The sequence below is a fragment of the Ursus americanus genome, chromosome 11 (assembly GCF_024610735.1).
Source record: "Ursus americanus isolate L20-20 chromosome 11, mUrsAme1.1.p, whole genome shotgun sequence".
In the NCBI taxonomy this organism is placed as follows: domain Eukaryota; kingdom Metazoa; phylum Chordata; class Mammalia; order Carnivora; family Ursidae; genus Ursus; species Ursus americanus.
In genome coordinates this window covers 22,799,307-22,826,483 of record NC_142137.1, presented here as the reverse complement: position 1 = coordinate 22,826,483, position 27,177 = coordinate 22,799,307, and the positions used below count along the sequence as shown (strand labels likewise).

The window sequence follows — 27,177 nt, the reverse complement described above, 5'->3', positions numbered from 1 at the left end:
CCAAATATGGTGTATGATCTGGGTCTTGTCTGACTGCAGAGGTGATTCAGCCATTTTGCTTTTCCCTTCCTCCAGTAGCCAGACTTAATTCAGTGGGTTCTCATTCTACAGAGTATTTTAGTTTAGGATGAAATTGCTACACTGAAATCCTTTTACTCTCTTCGCTTGGCTTCAGAATAAATAAATCAGAAGCAATGATCACATCCACAGCTGTGGATGTTTGTTTTCCTATAGTGATGCATTAAATAATACTTACAAAATGCTTAATGCCTGTATTTTCATAAATTTTCCCAAGTTGATTCCTATTTTATGTTTATTGTTTTGCTATAACATTGAAAAGCTCACGTAATTTCTTTCTGTGAAACAAAATTGTTACAAGGACAAAAAGGTTTCATGTTATTTATAGGAAATGCTAACATTGGAAAGGTCTGTGTTGTGGTTAACATTGAGAACCTCCACAGCTGCTCTACAGCGCATGGGAAGAGATGTGATCAGTAGTGCAAATCTTTTCCATATGCTCTTAGAGTTGCTTAACTGCAGAAGTGCCCTTTGAGCATCTAAACTTGTCACTGCTTACTATCTGCGGACGAGTCCATTGACTGAAGTGCAGAAAGGCCATGGTGCGTCTTGCAGATTTGTCTCTTCCCAAACCTGGATGGAGACGGCAGACACCAGTGTTTCGGTGTTGCTGTGTTATGGTAACATCTGGTCATTGCTGCGTTTCAGGTAAAGATTGAGAAGGAGCTCAGTGGCATCTACCGCCGATTATTTGAACCACTCCGTGTGCCTCCAGATCTGTTCAGAAGATTAACCGGCCAGTTTTGTATGATCCAAACCTTAAAAAAGGGCCAGACGTATGCTGCGGAGGATAAAACCTCAGTCGACGACCGTCTGAGTATTCTCCTGAAGGGGAAGTAAGTGCTCTCTGGAAATTGAAATTCCCAGTTTGCCTTGAATCGTCTCATGTCCCCTGGGTAGGGAATGACTGGAAGGGAATGATACAGATCATCAGGTCACAGAGTTTGTTGGTGGTGAAATCCCATTTTCAGCTGCATTTTAGGACACTGCAGAGCAACAGGTTAGAGTATATAGAATTGACTACATTGAATCTTGTACATGTTAGGATTTCCACCTGTGAACATTTTGAACTTTTATTGACCCTTTCTTTTTTTTTTCAGTTAATGAGTCAACATTGAAGTAGGTTTAAGTTAGGCATTAAACTTCCAGAAGCTTGTGCATATTTCATAGGTGATTTGTTTATTTTTTGAATATCAGAAAAATCGAACTTCTAGAAATATCAGTCTTCTCAGGAGAGAGCCAGTATATACTGTTCTACCACAATTATTAATACCAGCCTTTTCCATCTCAAAAGTATCTGATTTTGAGTAATAAATTTATGGTCACTCTAGCTATATGAGCAATGATAACCATTGGAAGGCACATGTCTGTTCAATACTGGAACCTGTCTTTTTTTTTTTTTTCTTGTTGGTGAGATTTCTATTGAAGTAAATATTTATGCTTTTCAGTATGTTTGTCCTCTGTGGAGTCTTTAAAACTTTAGTACAAAATACCAACCCATAAGATTAAGGATCGTCATGTTATTTGTGAAATATTATGCATTTATTAACATTAATTTCTGTTATCAGAATGAAGGTTTCCTATCGAGGACATTTTCTGCATAACATTTACCCCTGTGCCTTTATAGATTCTCCTGAATTTAGATCAACTCAGATGCACAAAGGTGAAAAATTCCAGGTATGTTTTATCATGATTTTCAGAAGATTGGAACTAGTTCATGTCTCATTTGATACCAGAGGATAGTAATAGAAAAGTGATTTATTGAAAAAAGAGATTACCATATGGTACATGCAGCATGACCCCGTTTTCATAAAACTTAAACAAAATAGTACCTCTATGTGCATAAAAAGTCATCTAGAAAGATACATCCTTCTTTGGCCATAGGGTTAACACTGTTATTTCTGGGTTGTGAGTTTGACTGCTTTTTTATTTTTCTCCTTTTGGTTTATTGAATTTTTTATAATTTTTCTGTAGAAAACATCTAGTGCTTTGATTATGAGAAAAAAGGAAAATGTCAGTTGTGGATAATCAGTGTTCCTAAAACATATAATTGGTTACTTTTATTGGGAAAAGAACAGAAACTGGCTTTGCTTGAGAGATCTTCTTTTGTTAATCCTTTTGAAAAAACTTATCACTTTACTCTTTTATATTTAATGAATACTTTAAGGGCAAAGGATGAAGTTCTTGATAGTTAAAAATCGCTCCATTACGTGGCACTTTGTTTTGATTCTTTCTGTAAGTGTCCAGCCCTCTTATTTTATTCCCCACTTGACTGATGGGAAAGTAACCAAGAAAATGGGTGAGAGTTTCCTTGGGTCTCAGCCTCTGGATGAACAGCAGTAAGGAAATATCCTGAGAAGATCCTGGGCAAGAGTGTTATGTGTATAGGTAGGAAGTGGAATAGAAGGGAGGTTATCACCTCAGGGAGGAAATGACAGTGTTTCTTGATGACACGTCTTATTTTTGAATGTCATTTTGAGGCGCCATACAATCTGGGAGGCCACAGGAGAGAGAAGGGAAAATTTACAGACATACGGTTGAGTTGAATTGAGTTGAGTTGTATTGATTGGAGCCCTCCCCCACTTCTATTCTGCCTGAGTAGCAGGTGTGAATAACCACATAACCTGTGAAAGTTATGTGTATTTACTACAGGGTCTCATGTAAGTTCATTAACGGGGTGTAGTACTGTTCCCGTGCTGGCTAAGCTTAAGATACATAAGTGGAAAGCTAATGCTATTTTGTGGCTTCTTGAATTTACACTCTCACCTTGTGTTTGTGAGGGTCGGCTGTGTACTGAGACTTATGTTCTTACTGCACTGTTAATCACCACCATCTACAAACTGGTACAAAGCCACTGCGTTCCTCTCTCCTTCTTTCCTCTGCCCTCTTTACAATTTCTTCTTCCAAAGCCCATTTATCTTCTGCATCCATTTCTCTGTGTAGAGTAGCAAGGGCCTTACACAATAACTCAGTCTCAGTATAACCCCGAAGAGACTGGAATTTGGAGAGGGGGTGGAAACTGAACCCCCTTTGTTTCTAGAAGCAAGTGCTCCCTGAGAGACCAGGGATATGAATATGTACTATCTTTTCCATTGGACTTCAAATTATATTAAGTTAACAAAAAGGAATTCCTACTACAAGCTACAGTTTCTTCTTGGGGACTAGGAGTTGGGATTAGGTAGTTGAGAAATGTTCCTGATAATTGCTGTGGAGATTTCAAAATCATGACCAAGTTCGAGGTACCGTAGCTGGGAAAAGATATTTATTTAGACTTTCCAACACCAGCCGTCTTTTGTCTGCACAGAGTGTGGTGTGGCGTCTTCTGATTGGTCGATGGGTAAAAACTACTTTAGCATCCTGGGACCTGTGTCCTGCACAATTGGAGCAGGCTCCATCCGAATAAACCCTTGGGAGAGATTGTGTTTTGATTGTTTGCAAGATGTTCCCGTTGGCAGATACTCGAGAGTAAAAACAGCTGTTGCACATCTGTGTAGGAGTATATAGAGCCTCTTTCTGAACCACGTTCCCAAATGAAACATGCCACCTGCTCTAACGTCTTAGTACCTGTGCCCATAGCAGAGGAGCCTGGAAGGTGTCAGTGGTCAGACTTCTCCACCTGCATGCTTTTTACCTGCTACTCTCGTTTTTCTTTAATTCTAAACAATTAAAAGTGTTCTGACAAGGAGCGACTTCCTTCGAATTTTTATTTCTTTAAATTCATCTTTGGTAAGGGTGCTAATGAATTATAGAAGAAGGTGGAAGGAGAAAAGAAAAGCAAGTGGCCTCAATGACCATCTCTCAAAATTGCACAGCAAATGTTGTTTGGGTACATGTGTGACGATTGCGACAGGCACAGTGACAGAGCTGAAAAACAGATTCTGAACTTGAACTCCCAGGTGCCCGAGAGACGCTTACAGCCATTTTGGTACTCACACACCAAAGTTGCTGCTTAGAACTCTTGATAGACTCTTGGATGTCTTTATTAGAAAAGGCGGAAGTAGTCTTTTGTGTTTGGTTTCTTCTTCTTTGTGCAGTTGTTTTATGCCAAGTGAGCTTTACCATTTTCACATTTATCTTTTGTATTCTCTCTCCCACTATTGCTTTTCCCTGGCCAGTTGCACATCCTGTGCTGTGAAGCCTGAAAAACCAAAGCTTTATTGACTTTAAGGGAAGAAGAATGTCTTGGGGATCCCAGCCCTTGAGAAATACATGAACACTAAATTTTCACCTGTATTTAAACCAACCCTTATCTTAGTATTAAGTAAATCTTTTGGTTAGGCTGTGAGGCACTGTAATCTGCCAGCTTTGACTGTACTGTATTTTGGTGCTTAGGAGAACTCTAAGCATTGGTTGAATAGACCAGTCCTGGGACATTTTCACGTTCCTGATGTGCGAAATGTTATACAATACATGAAGAAAATAAAACTCTCCCTTGAGGACAGTCAACCGGTCATATTGTTGAACTGCTGTTTCCAGTCCTGACACATTTGGCAATTCCCTCAGACACCCTTGTTCTCATGTCATGTCTTCTCATTCTGTGAGGGTGTGGAATCTAAAGGGAGGGACAGGCCTAGTGTCTTGACGTAATCAAGGCAAACCCGATAGCAAACACTTAGTCCAGTTCTCTCCCTGAAAGAGATCCTTTTGTATCTCCCATTGCCATGTTTGCTTTTATTTCCTCAGTAAAATTCTTCCCCAGAACTAAAGCATGGCACTAATGACTGAAGAGGCAAATTTATTTTACAGAAGCTTTAAAAATTCTTATATTGCTTTATAGAAATTCCTCATTAAAATATGTTTTACTTGGCTGTTGTGACAGGAAATCATTAAACACAAATGTCTATTTGGCAGCAATGAAGCATTAGCCATCATGTAAAATGACCTCAGTCAATATGCTAACTACACACTTCCAATTAAAGGCCTGCACTTATGGACTTGCAAGTTACTCGTACATACTGTAGGTATAGCTTATTACTTGAATAATGTTGTTAAATCTAAATTTAATAATAATTTAAACACGTTTAAAGTCTTTTTCAACTGTCAATAAGAAATGTATTTGCTAAGCAAATGATAGTATCAGAAGTATTATTTCCTCTGTGGAAACTTGAGGTTATTGGAATAGCTGAAAAGAAGTTAAATGCATTATATGTCATCTAGGTGCAATTCCTTTTTCTTCTCCTGGATGACTTCCAACTCCTCTTTTCATTTCTTTCCCCACTGCACATGACTTATATGTGCATGGATGACCTCTTTACCAAAGGAAGGCACCTCCCACTCCTAACCCTTTCTACAGGGCTGTGCTATAGTGAGTACCAGAGCTCAACTTTCTTGAATTACTCTTGTGGAATATTATTCAGTTGCCTGTGTTTATTTACCCATTTCTTAGTGTTTCTGGGAACTCCTCAGTACTGGCTTGACTATACTTCTCTTCCTAAAAAAATTTTTTGCAGGGGGTGGGGGTCAGATGTCTTTGCTTACTGCCAGCTTCCTCCACTAGAATGTAGGCTTCATGACATTGTGTTCAGCTGTTCTTTATATGAGGGACTCTTGATGGACTCTGAGCTGACCTTGTGGTCACTTAGCTGAATTACTTTCAATGTGATTGTGTTGCTGAATATTGGACACATTGGGTAGGGTTTGGCCTGGTGGGAAACTGTCTGGGCTGGAGGTCAGAAATACTCACTCCACCACTAATCAACATGTGTTCATGAAAAAGTTTTTTGGTTTTGGTCATTTGGCATTTGAAAAATGAGGAAGAGTATTACTTGCCTTATCTGAAAGGCAATTTTGAGGCACTTACTTACAGATGTAAAAACACCTAAATGTTTAAAAGTGCAATACATATATGAAGTGAGTGGTAGTATGTGTAAGTGTCATTCCCTGGAGATTCTCTGCCCTTGCCCCTGTTCTATATTTGTCGAAACACTTATTGCCACCAAGGGTATCATATTTCTTTGTTTATTATCAGCCTCCTTCACTAGAATGTAAGCTTCCCAGGGCAAGGCTCTTGGCTTCCTTGTTCACATTGTAATATCATGCCTTTAACAGTATCTAGCAAAAAATAAGTACATAATACATGTTGAAAGAATGAGTAGAATTTAGTTTTATATGGTGTCATAGAGCTGGTGTTGCATGTCTTGAATCCAAATGTGTTTGGTTTTGGAGATGCCTACTCTTAATATAATAAAGAAGTGCAAACTTTTTTTTTCCAGGAATACTGACCCACTTTTTAAAGTAGCCAAACCCTGTAATTTGCTAAAGGTCACATTTCAGCTCTTGATATTAGTTGAGAAGCTGGGTTTTCCATTTTCTCTTTTAGTAGACATAAATACCCCCTCATCATCAAGACTACGTTTAATTTTGTGACAAACCAAGGGGAAAGAGTGCCTTTGGAAATATTTGCTCTGAGGCTCAGATAACAATTCCATGTTGATTCAACCCTTTATGAATTTACTTGGACCAGCATTGGGTTTAATGTGGAGGATATAAACATGGAGTTTGCCTTCAACAGTACTTGTGTTCATTTGTTATTCTTTCATATAACAAATGTACGCTGAGCACCACTCTGTGTGGCAAGCTGGGCATTCAGACATGAAGATGCATAGTCCCTGCCATCAGAGTGCCCTGTGGAGCAGATGTGTCCCCAGATGAGTGTGGGTTCTGTGATTTGAGTGCCACGTGGAGCCCAGAGGAGGAGTACTCACTGATGACGGGGACCTGCATGGGAGGAAGGGCTTCCTGACACTGAGCTGTAGGGCATAACCCCTCACTCTGGAGAAGGGATTTATTTGAAGAATCTCGAGCTCTGTGCGGTGTAATTATAGGGTTTTCCATTTTCCTGTGGAACAGTGTTCAAGGTAAAGATATGGTCTCTCAATTCTGAGCTACCTGGGGTATCCCTGTGTGAATCCCCAGTACCCTGGAGCTAGTCCTGAAAGGTCACACTCAAGAAATACCTATGACAAAAGGACCCAGATGAGGACCCTCACTGGCCATATCCCTCAGTTAACAGCCTGCATTCTATAACCAGTTGGCATGAGTCGGTTTTCTCCTTCTCCAGGATGTGTTTGTAAGGTGGGCGAGGCAAGTCTTTCATCTATAACTTGCCTCAGGGATCTTACCTCAATTCTTTTGCCTGAACCATATTCTTAAACCTCTGTTGTAATCATCAGGGTGTAAAGACATATTCAACCATAATCTAATTGGAACATTGGTCTAGTACAATCTATAACACCAGACCTCACAAAACAGAACAACAACAAAACTTGGAGAATTTGCTTGTAGTCTGCAGATTTCTTGGTTTTAAACCGATTTTAAATGTGATTTTATAATAGCTGTAGAAGCTTGTGTGTATAGATCTTGCTTTAATTTAATATGACAAATCATTGCTATAATAATATCCACCAAATTATTCTATTCTACCTTCCCCCAAAATTATCATAGTCATAATTCATATGCATAGATATACTTTTTTCTTTCTATGTCTGTTTCTCGGGCAGGTCACCATCATTGCAGATGATAACTGCAGATTTTTATGCTGGTCAAGAGAAAGATTAACTTACTTTCTGGAATCAGAACCATTTCTATATGAAATATTTAGGTATCTTATAGGAAAAGACATTACAAATAAGCTCTACTCATTGAATGATCCCACCTTAAATGATAAAGTAAGTGTTTTTTCTGAGTGTGTTTATTTTGTTAAACAAATACGTATAGTGAGGTGTATCTCACTTATGCAATACATATTTTTCTGAATTTTCATTAATTCATCATATGTTAAGTAAAGTGGAGATATTTGTAATTTAGAGATCCTCCAAGGGAATCATTTCTCAAGAGCGTGGAAAGATTTTATAATTATTATATTTGTCATTGCCTCATGAGGTGTCTCTAAATCTCAGGGACCTCCATTTGTGGTGATGTGGTACTGATCTCTCATAGAGTCTTTTAATCAATCTAAGGAGGATGGTACTCGAGTTGGAGGGAGGGATGGGGTAGGGGAGGCCAGGAAGGCAGGGGGTAGCAGGGAGGCTGCAGACTGAGAAGCACTGGCAAACTCCAGTGAGCAGAAGTTGGCATTTTAATGCTGATGTCCTCCAGTTTTGGACATCCTTCTGGTCAAGCCCCCTTCCAGAAAGCCCGTAAATGACAAGGGACGGAGAGGAGGGAGCCTGTGGCAATTCAGTTAGGAATTTCCGAGCTGTATGGATCCTCTCCAGTTTGCAATGTGATCTTCATTTCCCCACATTTGCTTAGAAGGAAATTAAAATGATGACAGAAGAGACATTGCAGAACATTGTTTCTGTGGTAAGTGCTGTTCTCCAGGAACTATGCATATGGGCGGATGCTCTCTAAAGTCCTCTTGTCTAGGCCCTTTATCAGATCAGGGTGGCGCTTATTTTTTCAAATTAATAAATAAGCTACTGAGTATATTAAATTTTTGTAACGTATGTGTAGTGATAGCTTATAATAAAAGTTATAGCTGACATTTTTTGGCCACTTACTATGTACCTGATAGTTTTTTATTTCAAGGAAAAAATAAATGCTATTTACAGGGAATATATGACCTAAGTCTCATAGATCTCAGAGACCTTAAACCTTTGCTTTGCAGAAGGCCAAAAAGCTGGAACACCAGCTCAGCCTGTGTACACAGATCTCCATGCTGGAAATGAGGAACAGTATCGCCAGCTCCAGCGACAGCGACGATGGCTTACACCAGTTTCTTCGGGGCACCTCCAGCATGTCCTCTCTCCGTAAGTTATCCTGACCTGAGAACCCTCCAGGATTCCTCTGGATGTCATTGGAAATAGACAAATGACAACCATGATCAGAAAAATAGCTTTGCAAGGAACAATTTGGTAACCTAAAGGATCAACAAAAGTAATACTTTTTTTCTTGCTCTTCCTTTTCCATGTTGCACCTGAGCCAAAATCCAACATGAGAACTCTTAGTCCTTATTTCAAATTTCAGAGATTGTTGGCTTGTTTTGCCATGTAGTCTTCTTAAATACTGGTCCACTGGGATAGCGTGAAAGAGTCCGTATGGTTTGCTGGACATTCGGCTTCGTCGTTTTCATGATTTTCGTTCAAGTGAAAGCCTAGACCCAGCAATGTGTATAAATAAATAAACACACACAAAATAATCCGTTTTATTGGTGGAGATTTTATTGGCCAATTAAATAGATTGATAGCACACTGTGGTGGTAAAGCAGCCAGGAAGCAGGAATTCTTGACTGTCTGGAGACGATAGGTGTACAGCCTCTATGGAAATGTGACATGCGTATTAAAATTTAATGTACACACCTTTTGACACAGAAATGACACTGCTAGAGATTTACCCTATATATGCTCTATGGCAAATGATACCACATCAAGTGCTATTCATTCCAGCATTTTTCTACAATTGTAAAATTCTGGGACAAACCTGAATATCGATCGGAAATAAAAGTGGTAAATAAATTTTTGGTAAAAAAGAAGATGATGAGAAACAACTGCTGGGTGTTTTACTGCTGACTGGTTATCTCAGTTGTGAGCCCCAAGAGTTAACAGATGACCAGGTAATGGAATGTTCCTGAGGATGAAGGAGACCACCCAACACCTAACACCCTTGTGAGTTACCTCATTCACACACACAGACACCGAGAGGCAAGTTTTCCAAGATTGTCCTATAGGTTAGATCATTTTTAAATATTTTAAGTAAGGAACATTTTAAGACACAGATGTTGAAGATTAGTAAGTAAAATGAGAGAAACTAAATTATTTTAAGAATTATTCCAAGAATGATAGTATAAGAAGAACTTGGAACAAATTCATTTGAAGTAGCAAAAAGTCAGACAAATTCTCCCATTGCAGAAAATAAAAAACTATTAATGTATCCAATTGTGTGTTAATCTGAAGTAACTTTTAAGGACATACAGGTACACATTCAGCAATCCTAAATGTTTATGCAAATGATCTTGTAACTCTGGATGCTTTAGATAAATCGGATTAAGAAGGTTAAGTATCACATATTATAGAGAGGTTGGAATTGGCAAAGCCATGTACTCAGCATAAACTTCCAAAGCAAAGTCTAGGCATAGAAATGTGTTGTGGACCCAAAGGAGATTTCAGGAGTAACACAAATGAGAAATGGGGGATGGTTGTATCTTATTCCGACGTAACTTTTGAAAGTACTGACTGAGGCTGACCAAACTCTGCAATTTGCTAGCATATCAAATGCATTATCTGCCTTGTTGAAACAGTTTGGTGGTTAATAAGCATTTTCAAGTGGACTCTTCTTAATTGCATGTACAGTGATTACTATGCTAAGAAAGGTCAGCAGAAAGGGAATTAAACAATAAATTTTTGTTTTTCTATAGTATTTTCTTGTGTAAGTTAAATCGTTGGGGAGTAAAATAATATTTTAGAAAAAAGAAGTTTATCTAGAGTATGTTGTTTAAATAGAATAAAAACACATGTTCGAGATTAATATTTGTACTGTTTGTGCCACCAGAAACCTATATTGCCATGTTGTGCATACAGACCTGGGTTCAAATCTTGCACTAATGATTATTAGTTGTGGAACTAGTAAGTGTGGGTTTGAATGTGGGTGTGTGTGAATTGCACAACAAAGCCCGCTCATACCTAACTCCCTTTGACTAATCCCTGTTCTGAGTTTCTTGGCTTCACTTCCTGCAGTTTAATGAAAGACTTTGGTCCTTGAGCACCACAATGATACTAACTGTGAATTATTTAATTCATCTGAGCATGTGATTCGTCAAAAACTAGTTAGTTCTGGTTTTAGCTCAGAACTGAAGTCTGGGTTTTTTGTTTGTTTTGTTTTGTTTGCCAGACCCATCAATATGCTTTCTTCTTTCTCATATTACAGAGGATATTTCTTGTAAAACAGAGAATACAGAACCAATCTCGTAAGACTTAGGTTGAAATAACAAAATTTACCACTTGTGGAGCATGTGGTAGGACTTAGTAAATGTGAAGTCCCTCAGACAAGCAAGCTCTTATCATTCTGGGTTTCTGATGGGCACAGGGGGGCAACTATGGCGGTTCCTCTCAGTAGTGGAGGCACCTTCATGAATACTAAGGAGGGGAGGGAACAAACACTGTGGACAGTAGTAGCTATTATTTTGCAGGAACTCTGGACATGATCACATGTAGTCTTTACTGTAATCCTGCACGGAGAGGTATGCTGGTTTTTGCTAGATGGCACAGCACTAACAGTCTCCCGGATCTCTGGCTGTGATGCAGAGACTGCTTTCTCGCACATGTGCACACCGGTGCTACTCCTGGCCCATGTCCTCCTCAGTCTGGGATGCCAAAGAGCAGCGGCTAGCTGGATAGCTGCCACTCAGGGCGGAGGAAAGACAGTGGTGGCAGAATCGTGCAATGGCTCTGAAAGCTCCCTCTTAGAAGCAGTGCATGCGGGACGCCTGGGAGGCTCAGTTAGCGTCTGCCTTGGGCTCAGGTCATGATCCCAGGGTCCTGGGATCCAGCCCTGAGTTGGGCTCCCTGCTCAGTAGGGAGTCTGCTTCTCCCTCTCTCTTTGCCCTTCCCTCCCCCACTCATGCTCTCTTGCTCTGTCAAATAAATAAATAAAATCATTAAAAAAAAAAAAAGAAGTAGTAGTAGTGTGTGCCACTTCTTCTCCCGTCCGCTGGATCAGAGGAGTCGCTTAGCCAAAACCAACATCAGCCCGTGGATCTTTATTTTTTTTTTTTTGAAGATTTTATTTCTTTATTTGACAGAGAGAGACAGCCAGCGAGAGACGGAACACAAGCAGGGGAAGTGGGAGAGGAAGAAGCAGACTCCTAGCGGAGGAGCCTGATGTGGGGCTCGATCCCAGAACGCCGGGATCACGCCCTGAGCCAAAGGCAGATGCTTAACGACTGCGCCACCCAGGTGCCCCAAGCCCGTGGATCTTTAATCCTCCTGCAGGGTTGAGCAGGAAGGGGCCTGAGGAGGGAGGGAAAGCAACTATTTTGACAATAACATGGATCTACCTTAGTATTACTTCATTTTACACCTGAGAAAGTTAGGAATATGGATGCTTATTCACTTGTTGCAGTTGCACAGGGAGGGGCTGTGGGATACAAAGCTAGGAGTCCTGTCTGATCCAGGCTGTTTGACCATATTGCCTCTCTGTTTTAAAAAGAAAAGACAAAAAAAAATGCATATAATACTTGCTAGTGTTTTCTGTCACTTTCACACCCATTCCTGCACTTACACCTGACAACTCTGGCCCCAAGGCACATTCACTATTATTTACCCTTCAGTAGATGAGTCGGCCAATACTCAGTGAGAAGGCAGTGCTTACCCCCAAATCACTTCTTTCTCCTACAGCCTACTTCACTGGGGAAAACTACCCCCCCCCCATTCCTTCATTATGACCAAGCAGTGCTGCAAATAGGTTTGCACAGACCCGTTGATTTCCATTTCAATGAGAAATTTTGCCTTACTTATCGTATGGGGGGGGGGGGTTCTACATAGGAACATTTAAATTATCCGGTAATGTCCTCCATTCATTTAGTGTTTGGTTAGCTTTCACTTCGCCTCATATGTCCTTCCAGAATTACAAGCAATGCTACCCTGTAAAAATTTTATTTATTTTATATATTTTCCTAATTAAACAACTTTTACATTATTCATTCTAGTCATCAACTCAAATATAGATTTAAATATTAAAATCCATATCAACATTTCCCTTAATTATTTTTCAAATCAGGATCAGCATGTACCCATTTGGTTGAAAAGTCTCTGAATCTCTGGGCCCCCCTTCCATGTCTCTCTCTCTGTTTCTGCATTTTTGTTTTGTTTGCCCTATAGAACTTGATTCTTAAATGTAATTGTGAATATGGATCACTCGGAGATTTTATTACAAATTCTGGTGCAGAAGACTGGGGTAGGGCCTGGGTTTAACAAGTGCCCCAGGGGTGCTGGTGTGGCTGGCCCCTGAGCCACACGAGTAGGAGTCCCTCCCTACAGTGGAATTTCCCCGCATGCAGCCCCAGGGTGGTTTCTCCTATTTCCCATTTACTGGTGGGTAGATTACAGGCTTGCGGAGATTCCGGGGAAGGCAGGAAAAGAAATTGCTGCTGATCCATTTCTTACGTTGTGCTCTATCTTTGCGTATATCACATGATGCTAAATCCAGAGCAGGCGCTCTACTCTTTGCCGCGCAGACTCTGTATTCCATGTCAAATTATCGTTTGAAGACAAGAAAGTAAAGTAATGAGATAGTCCGAGAAAAATTGCTTCCTTCCTATTTAGTCAGTAGCCCATAATCCACTTAACTCCTTTTCGCTTTCCTGGGGCTTCATTTATTTGTTTCATGTTTGGAAGCGTGATTGTGAGGCAGGACCAGAAAGGACGAGCGGTGCAGGGCCCCTGGGAAGGATTGCCTGCCCTCGTGTGGCTGTGAGCTCTCTCCTCTCTGCTATGGCCCTGAGGTGCTCGTCAGGCTGCCTTACGAGGCTGAGCTCCTACGTGTGATGTAGAAACACACACGCATACAGATTGGACTTGGCAGGGGCATCCCTGACAAGCGGTGCCGGGCACAGGCGTCGTCATGGCAACGGGAGACCATATTCTGTTTCCTTAAAAGTTGTAGAACTTTATTTTAGCTAATTGGGGTTAAATAACCTATTGTGTGGTTTGTTTGCTTTTTAAATCCTGAGGCATGATAGGTAATGCATTCTGCTGGAACTTGTCTTTGAAAGCTTTTGTTAGTTTAAACCACGTATTTTTTTTCAGAAATTATAATTAAAATATATGATTTTTAAAGACACTATGAGATATTTAAAAAGAGGTTTTCTCTTAGGAAACAATCTTTTCAGATGTTTTTTGTTATTAATGTCAAGACGGCGTTCTGGACGATCTCCTGATTCCATGTGATCTAGTCACACTTTAAGTTAGCTTACATCTAGTTAGTATTTTTTGCAAAGACTAGCAGCATGTCTGACAGCAAGAGTTTCTCTCGGCTATCTTACCCATTTATTTACCTGGAAAGATACAAAAAACCAGTACAGCATTCTCAGTTTCAAGGCTGGTTTCATGAAATAACCTGTGCAACTCAATTTGTATTCCAGTCGCCCTACGAACAGCTACAGACGAATAAACGGCAAGCTTTACATGAATGACATGGCGAAGTAGAGAGAAGGTGTGGTCAGGCAGCAGGAATACTGGAACAGTTCTCAGACCCACCAAGACCTAGAGAGAAAAGCAGTGCCCCCACTTTGTACATAAGTAAGGAATAGCTTAGGGAGGCTAAGTAATGCATGGTCAAGGCCACTGGGTTAGCTCTGAAACAAAGAAGTGTTGAGTTTGTTATAAGTTCTTGTTTTGCTTTTTACCCTATGGATATCCATATCCATTTGGGAGTGTGAATTTGTTTAGGGATGTTAGTTAGCCCCTGCTGTCGCAGCTGACACATCCTGACCACGTTCATACGTGTTCTCATTTAATCTTCACGCCCACCCACTCAGGTTGGTGTGGTGTTTTACCCTTTTAGGGTTGAGAAATATGACATTTATTTCCTCTAGTCCTTGGTCCCCCAGCCAGTAGGGACTGTGCTCTCTGTCTCCAGAACTCCAGTCCTCACCAATCTATTCACTGCCCTCTATCCTCACAGTGTTTTCTCTGTAAAATGATAGTAAAGGGATTTTATACAGTTATGAATTTTTTTATTTTATTTATCCCAGGATCCTGGGATCATGACCTGAGCCAAAGGCAGATGCTTAGCCGACTGAGCCACCCAGGTGTCCCCACAGTTACACATTTTTAAACTTTTAATAACAAATTTAAAAATTGACAAGTTCAGGGGCACCTGGGTGGCTCAGTCGGCTAAGCATCTGTCTGCCTTCAGCTCAGGTCATGATCGCAGGGTCCTGGGATCGAGTGCCGCATTGGGTTCCCTGCTCAGCACGGAGCCTGCTTCTCTCTCTGCCCCTCTCCCCCTGCTCGTTTGCTCTCTCTCTCATAAATAAATGAATAAAAATACTTTAAAAAATTAACAAGTTAATATACACACACGGATAACAAATAGTAAAAAAAAAAAAAAAAAAAATTCAATGAGAAGAACTAACCCCCTCCAACCTAATTGCTAGCTAGAAGCAATCACATTGGAACAATTTTTGTCCAGAATGCTAAATAATGTCCTATAATTTGATTTATCCACTTATCGTTTATCTACTAACCTAACTTAGCTCACTTTTAACTTCCCTTCCCCCTTCTGTTCAATTGGGTGATACCTCTAGTTTTTTATTCTTTTATTATTTACCCTTGTAGCATTAAATAATACGCTTAAATCTCCATCTTGTTTTCTCTCTGCAGTATTTTTAAAGGTGAGGACATTAGCCTCTCTATCCTTTGTTATTCTTTCCCCTTCTACCTTTACATTGTTGTGGGTCTCCTCCTTAACTTTTAAACAATCAAGATGGATAACAAGTATATTGTTATCTTTTTTCAAAATTTTTTTATTTTCATAAAATACACATAACATCAAATTTACCATCTTAACCATATCTAGGTGTACAATTCAATGGTATTAAGTAGACTGTTCTTTTTTGTAAAAACAATTAGGTCTTCCTTGCTTTTCTCTATGATTTTTTTCGAGAAGTTTAAGCAAAGAAACAATGTTGACATTATTATGCTTTATTCAGAACCAAATAGTAGACTGTGACTACATTTCTTTCTTTTTGGTTACAACATCATGATTCCTGTTCTGTTCAGAGGAGACTGTTTCTAATATCAAGTTCAAATGGCTTCTCCTTTCACATACAACATAAAAATCATGCCACAGTTTACTTCATACTTGACTTTACTTTTTTTCCCCTGGAGGTTTGTAATTGTCTTGCTTTGGGAGCCATTTTATTCACCATGACCCTAGTATCTTGTAGCTTCTTATTCATTCTGCCTTTTAATGGAAATCCAGTTAGTTTCTTCTTAATGTCTTGGAGCAGTTGTTTCATATTTGAACCATGCCTTTTCATACTGATTTTTGTCTTTATAGATATTTCTAGTTTCCTTTCTTTCCCCTCATTTTTACTTTCTTTTTTTCTTATATCTGTACTCTCTCAGTACATCAATTCTGTGTCCCCTTTTTCTCAGAGACCTTCCTCCCAGAACCTTCCAGTCTCCTATCTTATCCTGGACTAGTTGTTGGCTGGGTCGGTGCACAGCTGCCATCCTGGAACTGCCTTCCCCGTTCGCCTGAGTTTATTCACCATCCCCATGATGTTACAGCTTTCTCCTTGTGGGCAGGAAGGGGCTGCGGGACTTCCACTGTTCCTCGGCGGCTCACACCTATGGCGGGGCAGCTCGACACTCTGACCACCCGTGTGAGTAGTTAGCAGTTGATCTGGAAATGACCTGTTGGGCTAGAGAAAACCTCCTCATGGGAACCACTAACCTCCTCCAGCCTCTCTATTTGCCATAATTTATACATTTCTTTGGTTGAGTCCCTCAATGCTGGTGCCTTAGTTTCTCTAAGGGAAATTAAGGATAAAAGCTATCCCTACCCTTCATGATTATTTTTCAGAAAGTTTCAATCCAAACTCAATCTCTTCAATTTCAAAAAAAATTTTAGGATATACATAGGCAAGGCAGGAAATGGGATGAAAATCCTCTCTAGCAACGAAGCCATTAAATCCTCCCCTATCCCCATTCATCAAAAATTGTATAATCTAATTAAAATTCTAAACCCTTTGTAAGGTTTTTAATTACTTGCTAAAGCATTTGGCCAGATGGTTAAACATAATAAAAATAAGAACACTTTGAAAGGAATGAGGGAAATGTCATCAAAGTTAACGGAATAAAGGGGGAAAAAATCGTATAACATTATATTAGATAGTTTACCAAAGTGTTCTCCCTTTATAAAAAGTGTGTATCTTAGGCAGAGGGAAAAGTCACTTGACAAATTTCATATCGTGATATTCTATTTATTTGGAGACCAAACCCAAGGTCACTTATTCATTCTCTGGAACAGGTGTGACCTTCACTCTGGATTTAAGCACAACAAACACGTCTGCTTACTTTGACTTGCTAAGAGATGCCCTCAGGCCCTCATGCCCTCATGTAATTAGAAGCACACTGAAATAAAATAAGCTTAATAAGGACAGAATTCTGTCAAAGGGAAGTTCTATTAGCGAATTTTTCACTACTGCGGATACTAGAATTTTGACTGTTAGGTAAGAGCTCCCTGGTCTGCATGTAAAAAGGCTTCCTGTGGTTCTTTGACTGGGGACCTTAGGAAGACAGGAAAGGATCTGGTGGGGCAGGCTAAGCGTGTCCTCACGGAGGCCTGTAACTTGCTTGCACGGCCAGGCAGCAGCCTGCAGGATGCACAGTGGGCCTCCGTACGGACTCGTCTGCTCCTCGGCGAGGAGCTCTGAACAGGGCTGCTGAGGAGAGACTCGACTTCCCAGATCCACATCTTCTGGTGGGCGTCCACAGTGTTGTCACCCCCTGTGATCTGACAGGAGTGGGAGGGCCCACTCTTTGGTTCAGGACTCTTACTGCTACGCCTCTGTCTTCTGCATGTGCTCAAAGCTCGTATTTTTGAGTTTGAGGTTTTCTGTCTGCCCCTCGGGATTGCTGTTCTCTCTCAGCTAAACACACCGAACGTGGTGTAAACTCAGAGGAAGTTCCGCTCCCCCGACTGTGCCTTCCTGGTGCGTTGGTATCTGTGGAAGGGGCATAGAAGTCTTTCTGATGGAAGATTTTTTTGCCACTTGGTGTAATATGAAACATCCCCCAGCAACAGCAACTCTTGACATTAACTGTTTAACAATTTCACACCTGATAAATCTGGATAGCAGTTCAGTCTGAGACTATTTGTTTTACATAACTTTTACAATAAACTGTGTTAATTGGCACCCAGAGCCAAGTAGAAGAGGATTATAGCTGATAGCAAAACATAATGCTAATTATCTCTTCTTAATTATAAAAAATACCAAAGGATATAGTTAACCACTTCTGTTTCCTAACTGTAAAACTGGTTTTAATAGAGGAAGGATAGAAATCAGCTTTCTGGATAATTTATGGATATGGAATTATTTGCCTGCTTAGAATTTGGAATAAATGAAAAGTAAAGCATTATGCGGAGGTCATGTACCTCATAGTAATGACCTTGAGGGACAAAAGTAATTTGAAAAAGCACTTAACTAAAGATAAGCTTAATTTCTTCCCCTCTCCTCTCCTCGTGCTCTTACATCTAGGTAGGTTTGAGCCTTCTGGGCAAATTTCTGATGATGCATCGGTGCATAAAATTAATGAAAAACCAGGCAGACTTGTAGAAAGAATTTATTAATGTTCAACTTGGGAAGTGTAAGATAGTTCCCTTGAAGCAGAATATTCTCTCTTCTTTTTTATAGTTTTTGGGGGTTTTGTCATTGTACACACTCCATATTGGCCTTAGATATATTAGTGGACAAAGGAATGATTTCTGGCAGCATAGTGATGGTGACTGAGTCTTTCCACCGAACCAGCAGGTGTCTCATCGAGGTTGGAGAGCATCAGGTCTAGGGCAAGTGAGCTCCTGGCTCCTCAGAGCCTGACTTTTTCCTGGCCAGACAGTGATCGATCCTCAGGTAGACCGGGTGACTATCACCCTTGGCCTTCAGTGGTTCAGGAGGCCCAGGCCAACTAAGGTTGGGACAAAGTGTGGGCACTCTCTGCGGCCCTGATTCCTGTGGAGGGGTCAGGCAGCCAGCTGCCACCGGGGAGCTTCCAGTGGTTACCAGGCAGGCTGGGTTCCTTGCCTTGTAGTGCATCTGACAGGGGGAGGAAGGGCAGTAAGGCGCTGCTGTGGGAACTGGGACCAGGGGGCCTGTGTGCTTTTACCCAGCCACGAAGCCTGAAGTGAGAGGGAATCTAGTATCCTGTGAAAAGAACATTTGCAGGAACATGCAATCTTGCTGGGCTGTTAGGTCCAGCAGTTCCTCCTGCCAGAATGTGACCCTGCCGAGGTGGTCCACTTCCTGGTGAGGAAGGATCCCTGTACAGCAGACCCCCCCCACTCGCGTTCCTTTCACAGGCTCTCCAGGTTGTCTTTGCTCTAGCTTCTGAGTATAAAGTAGAAAGATCGTATGGATGTGGTAAGCATGAATTGCTCTGAAAAGTGCATTGAGTTCTTGAGAAACGAAATAAGATCGAGTCAGAGACTCTGTCCGATTCATTTTATTTCCCTAACATTTAACCCAGCCTCTAGTGCCTTGTCATCACTCAGGGGCACTTTTTGCTGATTGGGTGATGGCAGGTGGCAGGTGGTGATACAGACGTTTAAGTGAGGGGACGGCGCTCTTGCCCTTGCTATAAGCACCACTATAACCTATGCTGTAAGCCCATGCTATAAGCACTGGTGAGTCAATTATATGACAATGATTTCCCCAGGAAACATGACACAGAATATAGTAATAACAGTCCCTTTTCATTGTGAGGTTTTACTGTAACCCGAGACCGCCTGCACTTGAGAAATACAGGTGCTTCCCCACTGGTATGGTGGGGAATTGACCCACCCGAGATTAAAGGTGATGGCTGTGCGTCTTTCCCTTGTCCTCAGGCTCAGCCTTCTGAAGGCCTCTTGTGGAGTTTCATGTACTAAGTAATTATTTTCAGGTACTAAGTAATTATCAAGGACCTGGCTACGTGAGGGCTACTTCTGCAGGACGAAGAGGGTGTTCTTACAGCCCTCAAGATGCCTGTTTTCCAGTAAGGGACAGAGGCACGTACTTGTGATCACAATGAACTACAGAATGTGGAAGGGCTGTTGGAGTCTAGGGAATAGAATCTCCCCACGTAAGGAATTATGGAAGACTCCAGATGAAGAAGGTGGGGTTTGACCTTGACCTTGAGGAATGGGTAGGAATTTGCTGGGTAGGGATGGGAGTGGAGAGGCCACTCCAGGTGTGGAGAAAAGCAGGAGAAGAGGGAAAGGATGAGTTGGATTTGGGGAGCAGTGAATTTGCCAGAGCTTGGATTGGAAGGGGAAGGAGGCCAGGCTTGGACACCCCTGGGTGTCACCCCAGGACTCTGGATGACTCCTGCACTACTGTCTTTTTAATGCTATGTTATAAGCACCGCAGCTCTTCCTTGGCTCCGGCAAATGTAGTGGGGACTGAACAAATTCTTTCATGGAGAAGTTGAAAGTCCTTGGAAGGTTTTCACCACATCATTTCCAGTTGTCTTGGTTCCTCTCTTCATTCTCTCTCAGTGGGAAAATGCACCTATTGGTGATGGAGCTGAGAGGGCAGAGAACATTCGGCCCCAATGTAGACGGTAGCCTCGAGGTCCTATAGAATGTCTCCCCTGCTCTGATCGATGGGCTCAAACCCAGAGCAATGAGTCCCACTTCCCCAAAGTAAACTGGGTGTGTTTCTGTTATGTGTGTGATACAATCACGTCTAAATGCTCTACCTTATTGATTGGGTTTAATGCTCTTAGACATGCCATCTTGTTGTTTGTTCGGAGAGTTTTTATCTGATTGCAAATGGTCAGTCTGAGCAATGTTTTATGAGGCTCAGCCATACTGGAGGCTATACATGCGACAGAAGGCACGGCTATTCTTTAAAGACAATTTCTCTGCACGTAGGTTGTTTCGATTGAGAAACACAAACCCCGATTCAAGTACAAGTCCCACTTGTTTTTATTTGCCATTCCTACTGGCGATAATGAATTTTAACAAATTTTCTAATTACGTTGGCCATTGCCCTCCAAAGACCATATTAATAACTCATTGTATTAACTTACAAACTGACAAAACGACTGTTGCATCCCAGGCACTGATGTAAGAACTACACAAACAGTAAGCCCCTTAGTCCTCTTAACAACCATAGGAAGTAGATAATAGCATTATTCCTATTTTACAGATAGGGTCACTGAGGCAGGGAGAAGGGAAGTAACTTGCCCAAGTTCACACGGATAGTATTCATCTCCACTGGAGTAAACATGCAAATTGGAGGTTGTGGTTGGTGGTTGTGTTGTCACCTGCAAGAAAAGGGTCAAAAAACTGGCCTGGGCGCTCCTGTCATGCTGTGCTCCATGACAGAACTGTGTTCCTGGATCATTGTAATAGAGGCTTATTCTCTGCAGTGTATGTCCATGGTTGTCTTTCAAGAAACACAGTATTTTAATTGACTGTAAATGTTTGAAAGTGAACAATTTCCATGTAGGCACAGCAAACACATCAACTATACCAAAGTCCAAGCCAGTCTAATTCACCTCTTTTTTATTTTGGAGGCTGTGGCTGTTGGGAGTGGCATCTCCCCAGTGCAAGACTGGGACTGTGCAGTTCGTAATAAACAAGGAGTGGCATTTTCTGTGTGCCCAGGACCCTGCTGAGTCCATAACACGATTATTTTGTTTTATCCTCCGAACGACGGCAGGAGGCGGCCCTGGGAATATCTCCCTTCTACAGATATGGAAACTGAGGCTTAGTGATGGAGTGCAGACCACACAGCTAGGAAGCAGCAGAGCAGGGTTTTAAACCCAAGAACTGTGTTTTGAGCCTGGGGCCTTGAGTACGGTGTATGCTCCTCCCGCCCCCCCCCCCCCCCCGCCGTGCTGATGGCACTTCCGGCCCCGCCCCTCCACCTTGCCCACTGCATCTGCTATCACCTGCCGACCCTGCCAGGGATTAATAGGTGATCTTGCTAAAGTTCTTGTAGCAGTGCTGCTTCGCGTCTTAGTAGGGTCCCACTACCCTCCTTTGCTCTATACCAAGTAGTTGAAGAGTCAGGTTTCACCCATGGTTCTTCCATTATCAGCCTTACGCTCAGCGTGAGGTCAGTATTTGCTGATTGACTAATTGAAGGAATCCCCTTCTGCCCTGTTGGAGAGCAGCAAGGGCACCACGCTGCTGTGGGCGGGGCGGACGGGGACCCCCAACAGAAGAATCCTGACATTGAGTTTGGGAACTTTGTGAAGGGGTGTTTATGCTGTCCTGGAGCCCTTCATCAAGCACCTTGAAAAGTCTATGCACCTATTTATAGTAACTTCTACTCTTACTTTTATTTTTTTTAATTTTTTTTAAAGATTTTTTTTAATCTTTTTTTTCCTAAAGATTTTATTTATTTATTTATTTGACAGGGAGAGAGACAGCCAGCGAGAGAGGGAAGACAAGCAGGGGGCGTGGGAGAGGAAGAAGCAGGCTACCAGCAGAGGAGCCTGATGTGGGGCTCGATCCCATAACGCCGGGATCACGCCCTGAGCCGAAGGCAGACGCTTAACGACTGAGCCACCCAGGCGCCCCATATTTTTTTTGACAGAGAGAGAGAGACAGCCAGCGAGAGAGGGAACACAAGCAGGGGGAGTGGGAGAGGAAGAAGCAGGCTTCCAGTGGAGGAGCCTGATGTGGGGCTCGATCCCAGACCGCTGGGATCATGCCCTGAGCCGAAGGCAGACGCTTAACAACTGAGCCACCCAGGCGCCCCTCTACTCTTACTTTTAAACCGTGCTTTTTTTCTGCATCAACCACCGTGTCCCTTATGTGGTAAATGATAAGCATGTGACAAACACATGAACAAAGGAGGGACAGACTGAGTCCTTTATTACTTGACTCCTTGGATATAAAAGACTTTAGGGATGTTCCTGCTCCCTCTGCTACTTGGGATTGTATTTTCTTCACCTGGCTTTTCCTTCCTGTGAGCCTGGACTATCCTCCTCCCCCCACCCCGCTTTCCCTCCCCTTCTCCTTCCTTCCCATCCCTCCCTCTCCTATACCAGTCCGGGCAGTGGCTGGACAGGTGGTGGCAAGAACTTGCCGTTTTAGGTGGTGCTACAGATGGTGTTAGCTTCCATAGCTTTAGGATGGAACTCTTCTTTAGGGAAATTAGGAATTTCCTAATCAGACTTTAGGGCAAGGCAACCCACTGGAAACTGCATATGTTGGAGAAGCTTCTGTCATCCAAGCATGTGCAGTGGAATCCATTTCACGTCTGTTCTTAAGACTGAGAATCATTTCTTGACTTCGTCGTTTTCTTGAAATGCTGAATTGAAAATACAATATTTAGGGAAATAGCATTCCTGGTGCTAGCGACAGATTCCCAGAGAGCCTGACTTTCCAGTTGGAGTTTATCGTTGATACATCATGTTAACATCAGGGCAGGCTGTACATTAAGTGGTTTTCCTCTCTGTGTCTTTGACAGACGTGCCATCCCCACACCAGCGGGGCTCTGCCAAGATGAAACCAATCGAAGAAGGGGTGGAAGATGACGACGAGGTCTTTGAGCCCGTGTCTCCAAATGCACTGAAAGTCCATCAGTTGCCTTGATCAGAGAGAGAGGTCAAGTGACCAAGATGGAAATTGTCTTGAAGAGATCCTGAAAAATACCAGCACTTCTTCATGGCTTATTGATTGGTCTGCTGTAGCACTGGTAGTCTGAGGGCAGGAAAGTGAGGAAGGGTCAAAAAATGGGAAGGTTATTTTAGCTCTCCTTTTTATTGATCGGCTTTTTAAGAAATTGTTTTACTGAGCCTTCTGACTAAACCTAGTTCTATTTTGAGATATAAATTTTCAGTGTTTTCTAGATATATTATTGTTTTAACTTAGCACTCTGTCAATGCAAATGCCTTTTCACTTATTTTTTTTCTGAGTTGTGGTTCATTTTCCTCACAGTTTTTTCTCCACTGTGGCAAATGGGGTTGTCCATTTGATAGTTTTAACAAACAGTACTAGTTTGAAATTGAGGTTGAGGTGTCATTAAATGCAGGGAGTCTCAGGCCTTGTTCAATTGAATTTTTAGCTGGAAGATTTTAAAGAAAGATGTGATTTGGCTGGTGTTTATTTTTTCTCCCAGGCCAGACACATTACTCCTCCAGATCACCTTACTTATTTGGGCATTGTGTAGAGAGCTGGATAATGAGCAAAACTCATCAGACTTTGCTCACATTACCCTTATATTATGCTATGTGTCATCGGGTCTGGAAACCAAAGCTGGAAAGATAACAGATGGAAGCAGTTCTGAGCTCAGCTTGACCTTCAGCAAAACTCAGCTTATCTGTGATTTGGAGCCATCTTGTCCCCACACATCATGGTGTGGGGAACACTTTCCTTGGGGTAGGGAGTCAAAGTAGCCAAGCAAATGTCTTAGAATGAGGTGATTGAAAGAGCATTTTCATTCTGTGGTCTGAAGTTTCAGACGGTCCCTCCAGGGCCATAGATGTCTCCTTAAAACGTGTGCCAAATACCCAGTGCCAGGGTTGCAAATGTGAGCACAGCTTTAGGGGCAGACAGTTTCCCATAAGCCATGCCTTGGGCACCCAACCTAGATGTTGCTGTGAGGGCCTTGACTGTAAATTTCTCTTCTCTACTGGAATCATGTTTCAGGAAACAGTGGTATTTGGCTGGTGGGAAATGCGAAGTTTGCTGAAATCATCCATCAGACTGGCCAGTGTGACTCTGGCACTCAATGGGGTGAAACCCGTTGATGGACTGTGCTACATCATACATCATGTTGATTTTATTTCGTTCACTAGAACCAACCTGAGTTAGTCCCCTGTTACAGTAAATGGCGAAGGAAAGTTCCCAATGAAATTACTTTCAGGTAAGCTGAACCCAAAGCAGCCCATCTTGCCAAGAGATGATTTCTGTCAGAGAAGGTAGATAAGCTACTCAAGGGTCACCTCACTTTCCTAAATCCATTTTTTTAAGGCTAATTATCTTAGTAATTTCACTTGAGTTAAATTTACATGCTCGGTCACTCACTAAGAAAATTTCCACAGACTGGGAATCCAGCTCCTAACATCTTTATCAAAGTTGCCTTATTAACATCAGAGTGGAAAGGCTGATTTCACTTCACGATTAGTGTGGCCTCTTCAGTTTCCTAAATTATAAATTTATTTGGGGGAAATGAAGCACAGGTGAATGACTTAGCCTTGGCTTTAAGATTGTAAAGATTCATTCCGTGGAAAGCTCCCTTGCCGTGCCTGAGATCCCCTGTGTGGTAACTGTAATGTAATGGCTCTGGTACTGCTTTCCTCTCACTGTCAGAGTAAGGTCATGTAGACCATTTAGTTTCCACATGCATAAGACTAATTTACAGAATCACTCTGTAGAGTAATTAGATATGACACACTTCCCTGAAGAGAAAGTAATTTCAGATTCTGCTGAGGCCACGGCTCTAATGTTCTGTGGACCCACAGAAGCTTGGGGTTTCTCAGCCGGACCCATCTTCAGGTGTGTCTCACTTCGTCAAGCTGAGGCAGTGGGAAGGGTCCTCTCTAACGATCCACCTGCGTGTGTGTAGAGGTTATTTTCTGCAGCACTGGGAACAAATCTTTTTAAAGGCACACGGCTAAAACTAGAGGATCAGAATCCATTTACTGTTTTTATGACAACCCATGTGTGCGTGTGCACGCATGTCACTGTCATTCATAACGAAGATTGTCCTCTCAAGCTTAGGAATCTTAAAAGAGCCACTTAGCCTGAATGGGAAACATGAAACTATTTTTAAATACACACCTCTAAGGAAAGACAATGAGGCTCAGAGAAAAGGAGACGCAAGCCATTGAGTAGCCCTCCCACACAGACTCGATAGCAAAGAAGCAGATAAGAAAACAAGAGTTTTAAGTGTAAGATCGCCTATGGATGGCTTTGAATTCATTTATACAAGTGAACAAGTGTATCTTTGTGTAAGGCATAAATACATAGACAAAAAAAAAAAAAAAAACAACCACGTTTGCTGCCAAAGCCACCAATAAGATGCTTCCTGTGTTTTTTGGTGTTTACTTAGCTGTGTGACCAAGGTTCAGAAAATGATCTGCAAAAATTATTCTATATATAATCCTAAATCTACTAGGTTTAAATGTAACATCAAGTCTGTTGTATGAATCAGGAGTGTAACATTTATACCAGAATGTATGTGTCATTTGTAATATTTTGAAAGCCCTCATATTTATATTTATAAAATAATAGCACAGATACTAGATAGAAACCTAACGATGTTTATATATCTTAAATTAGTAATAATGGGTGCTATATAATTGTCAGTTACCACCTGTTGCTTTCTGGGATCTTTTTCACTGCTCCTTATGGTTCAGTTGCCCTTTCATCATCGGACACTTTTGTGTTTTTCTGCCAATAGTGTGCGCCCTGGGAGACACCCCCTTCCTATCTGGTTTTCCTTCCACATGTCAAGCTTTTCTGGTTTTATAACTTGGAACTGCCGATTCCTGCCTCCCACGTCCTATCCTGGCCGCAAAGGCAGAGCCTCTTGGATGCTGGAAAAAAATCTTTGGGGAAAGTTGGTGTAACCCACATTCTGGCCTGTCCCTGGTGCACCCAGGTAATGACTCCAGCCTCCAGGGAACATCGTCCCACCAGTGTGTGGGTGGCACCCAGCAAGCACTTGGGCGTGCGGGTCAGCCTGTGCTGCCCGAGTGCCGCGCGGTGCCCTCCTCCCTGTAGACCCCAGGGAGCAGCTCTGCGGATTCAGTTATGTATTCCTTGTATCCATTTCTTTGCACATTTCTAAAGCCGCTTTGCAGACACCTCTGACCTTACCATGCCTCCATTTTCCTTACCTTCTTCCCAACCCCGGTTTCCCAACCTCGTTTTCTAATTATTTCCAATGAGAGTGATTAGAAATTCCCACCTATTCAATTCCAATTCCCGAGGACCTGAAAGGAGAGACTATTGTGTAGGGAACTCAAGGCTGCAGTGTAATCATGCTTCAGTTTTGCTCCAGGGATGACACATTTCCTCACAGACAGCCTTTCTTTGATTCTCAGAGGAGCCCTGGATACCTTGTGTGTAATGATATATTGTGTCATTTCAGAAACCTGCTTTTAAGTACTATTTATAGGTTAATCTGTTATACTTGCAACCTAGTTTTAAAGTTCACGAGGATTTTATGAATGCTTTATACAGACACCTTTATAGGAAACTCATTCTTTCTGTTTTTAGGTGCCATTGACATTGATACCATTTACTTTATAATCAATTGACATTTTGTCTGAATAGAGCCTTATAGTTGAAAATATCTTCATATACTGTCATTTGATCAAATAAATTTCTTCCTTAGAAAACATGGGTATCTTCATTTCATTCCTCTTACATATAGCTAGCTGATTTGTGCTGACTGCATGCCTAAAGGTGGGGGTTGGTTCATTTACC

The 27,177-nt window shown here is 41.8% G+C and overlaps 1 protein-coding gene across 5 annotated transcripts in view; it reads left to right on the top strand.

The window, feature by feature from the left end:
* Window positions 1–25,735, top strand: part of POPDC1 (popeye domain cAMP effector 1) — a 35,594-nt gene extending 9,859 nt beyond the window's left edge. For 4 of the 5 annotated variants that reach the window (XM_045806979.2, XM_045806981.2, XM_087865347.1 and 1 more), the window contains exons 4-9: window positions 727–914; window positions 1,647–1,755; window positions 7,578–7,745; window positions 8,687–8,828; window positions 16,176–16,405; window positions 23,210–25,735. In XM_045806979.2, the coding sequence (XP_045662935.2) occupies window positions 727–914; window positions 1,647–1,755; window positions 7,578–7,745; window positions 8,687–8,828; window positions 16,176–16,405; window positions 23,210–23,248 (876 nt within the window). In that variant the 3' untranslated portion in view covers window positions 23,249–25,735. The remainder of the gene's footprint in view (window positions 1–726; window positions 915–1,646; window positions 1,756–7,577; window positions 7,746–8,686; window positions 8,829–16,175; window positions 16,406–23,209) is intronic. The other variant, XM_045806982.2, reaches the window with a different exon arrangement.
* The last annotated feature ends 1,442 nt before the right edge of the window (window positions 25,736–27,177 follow it).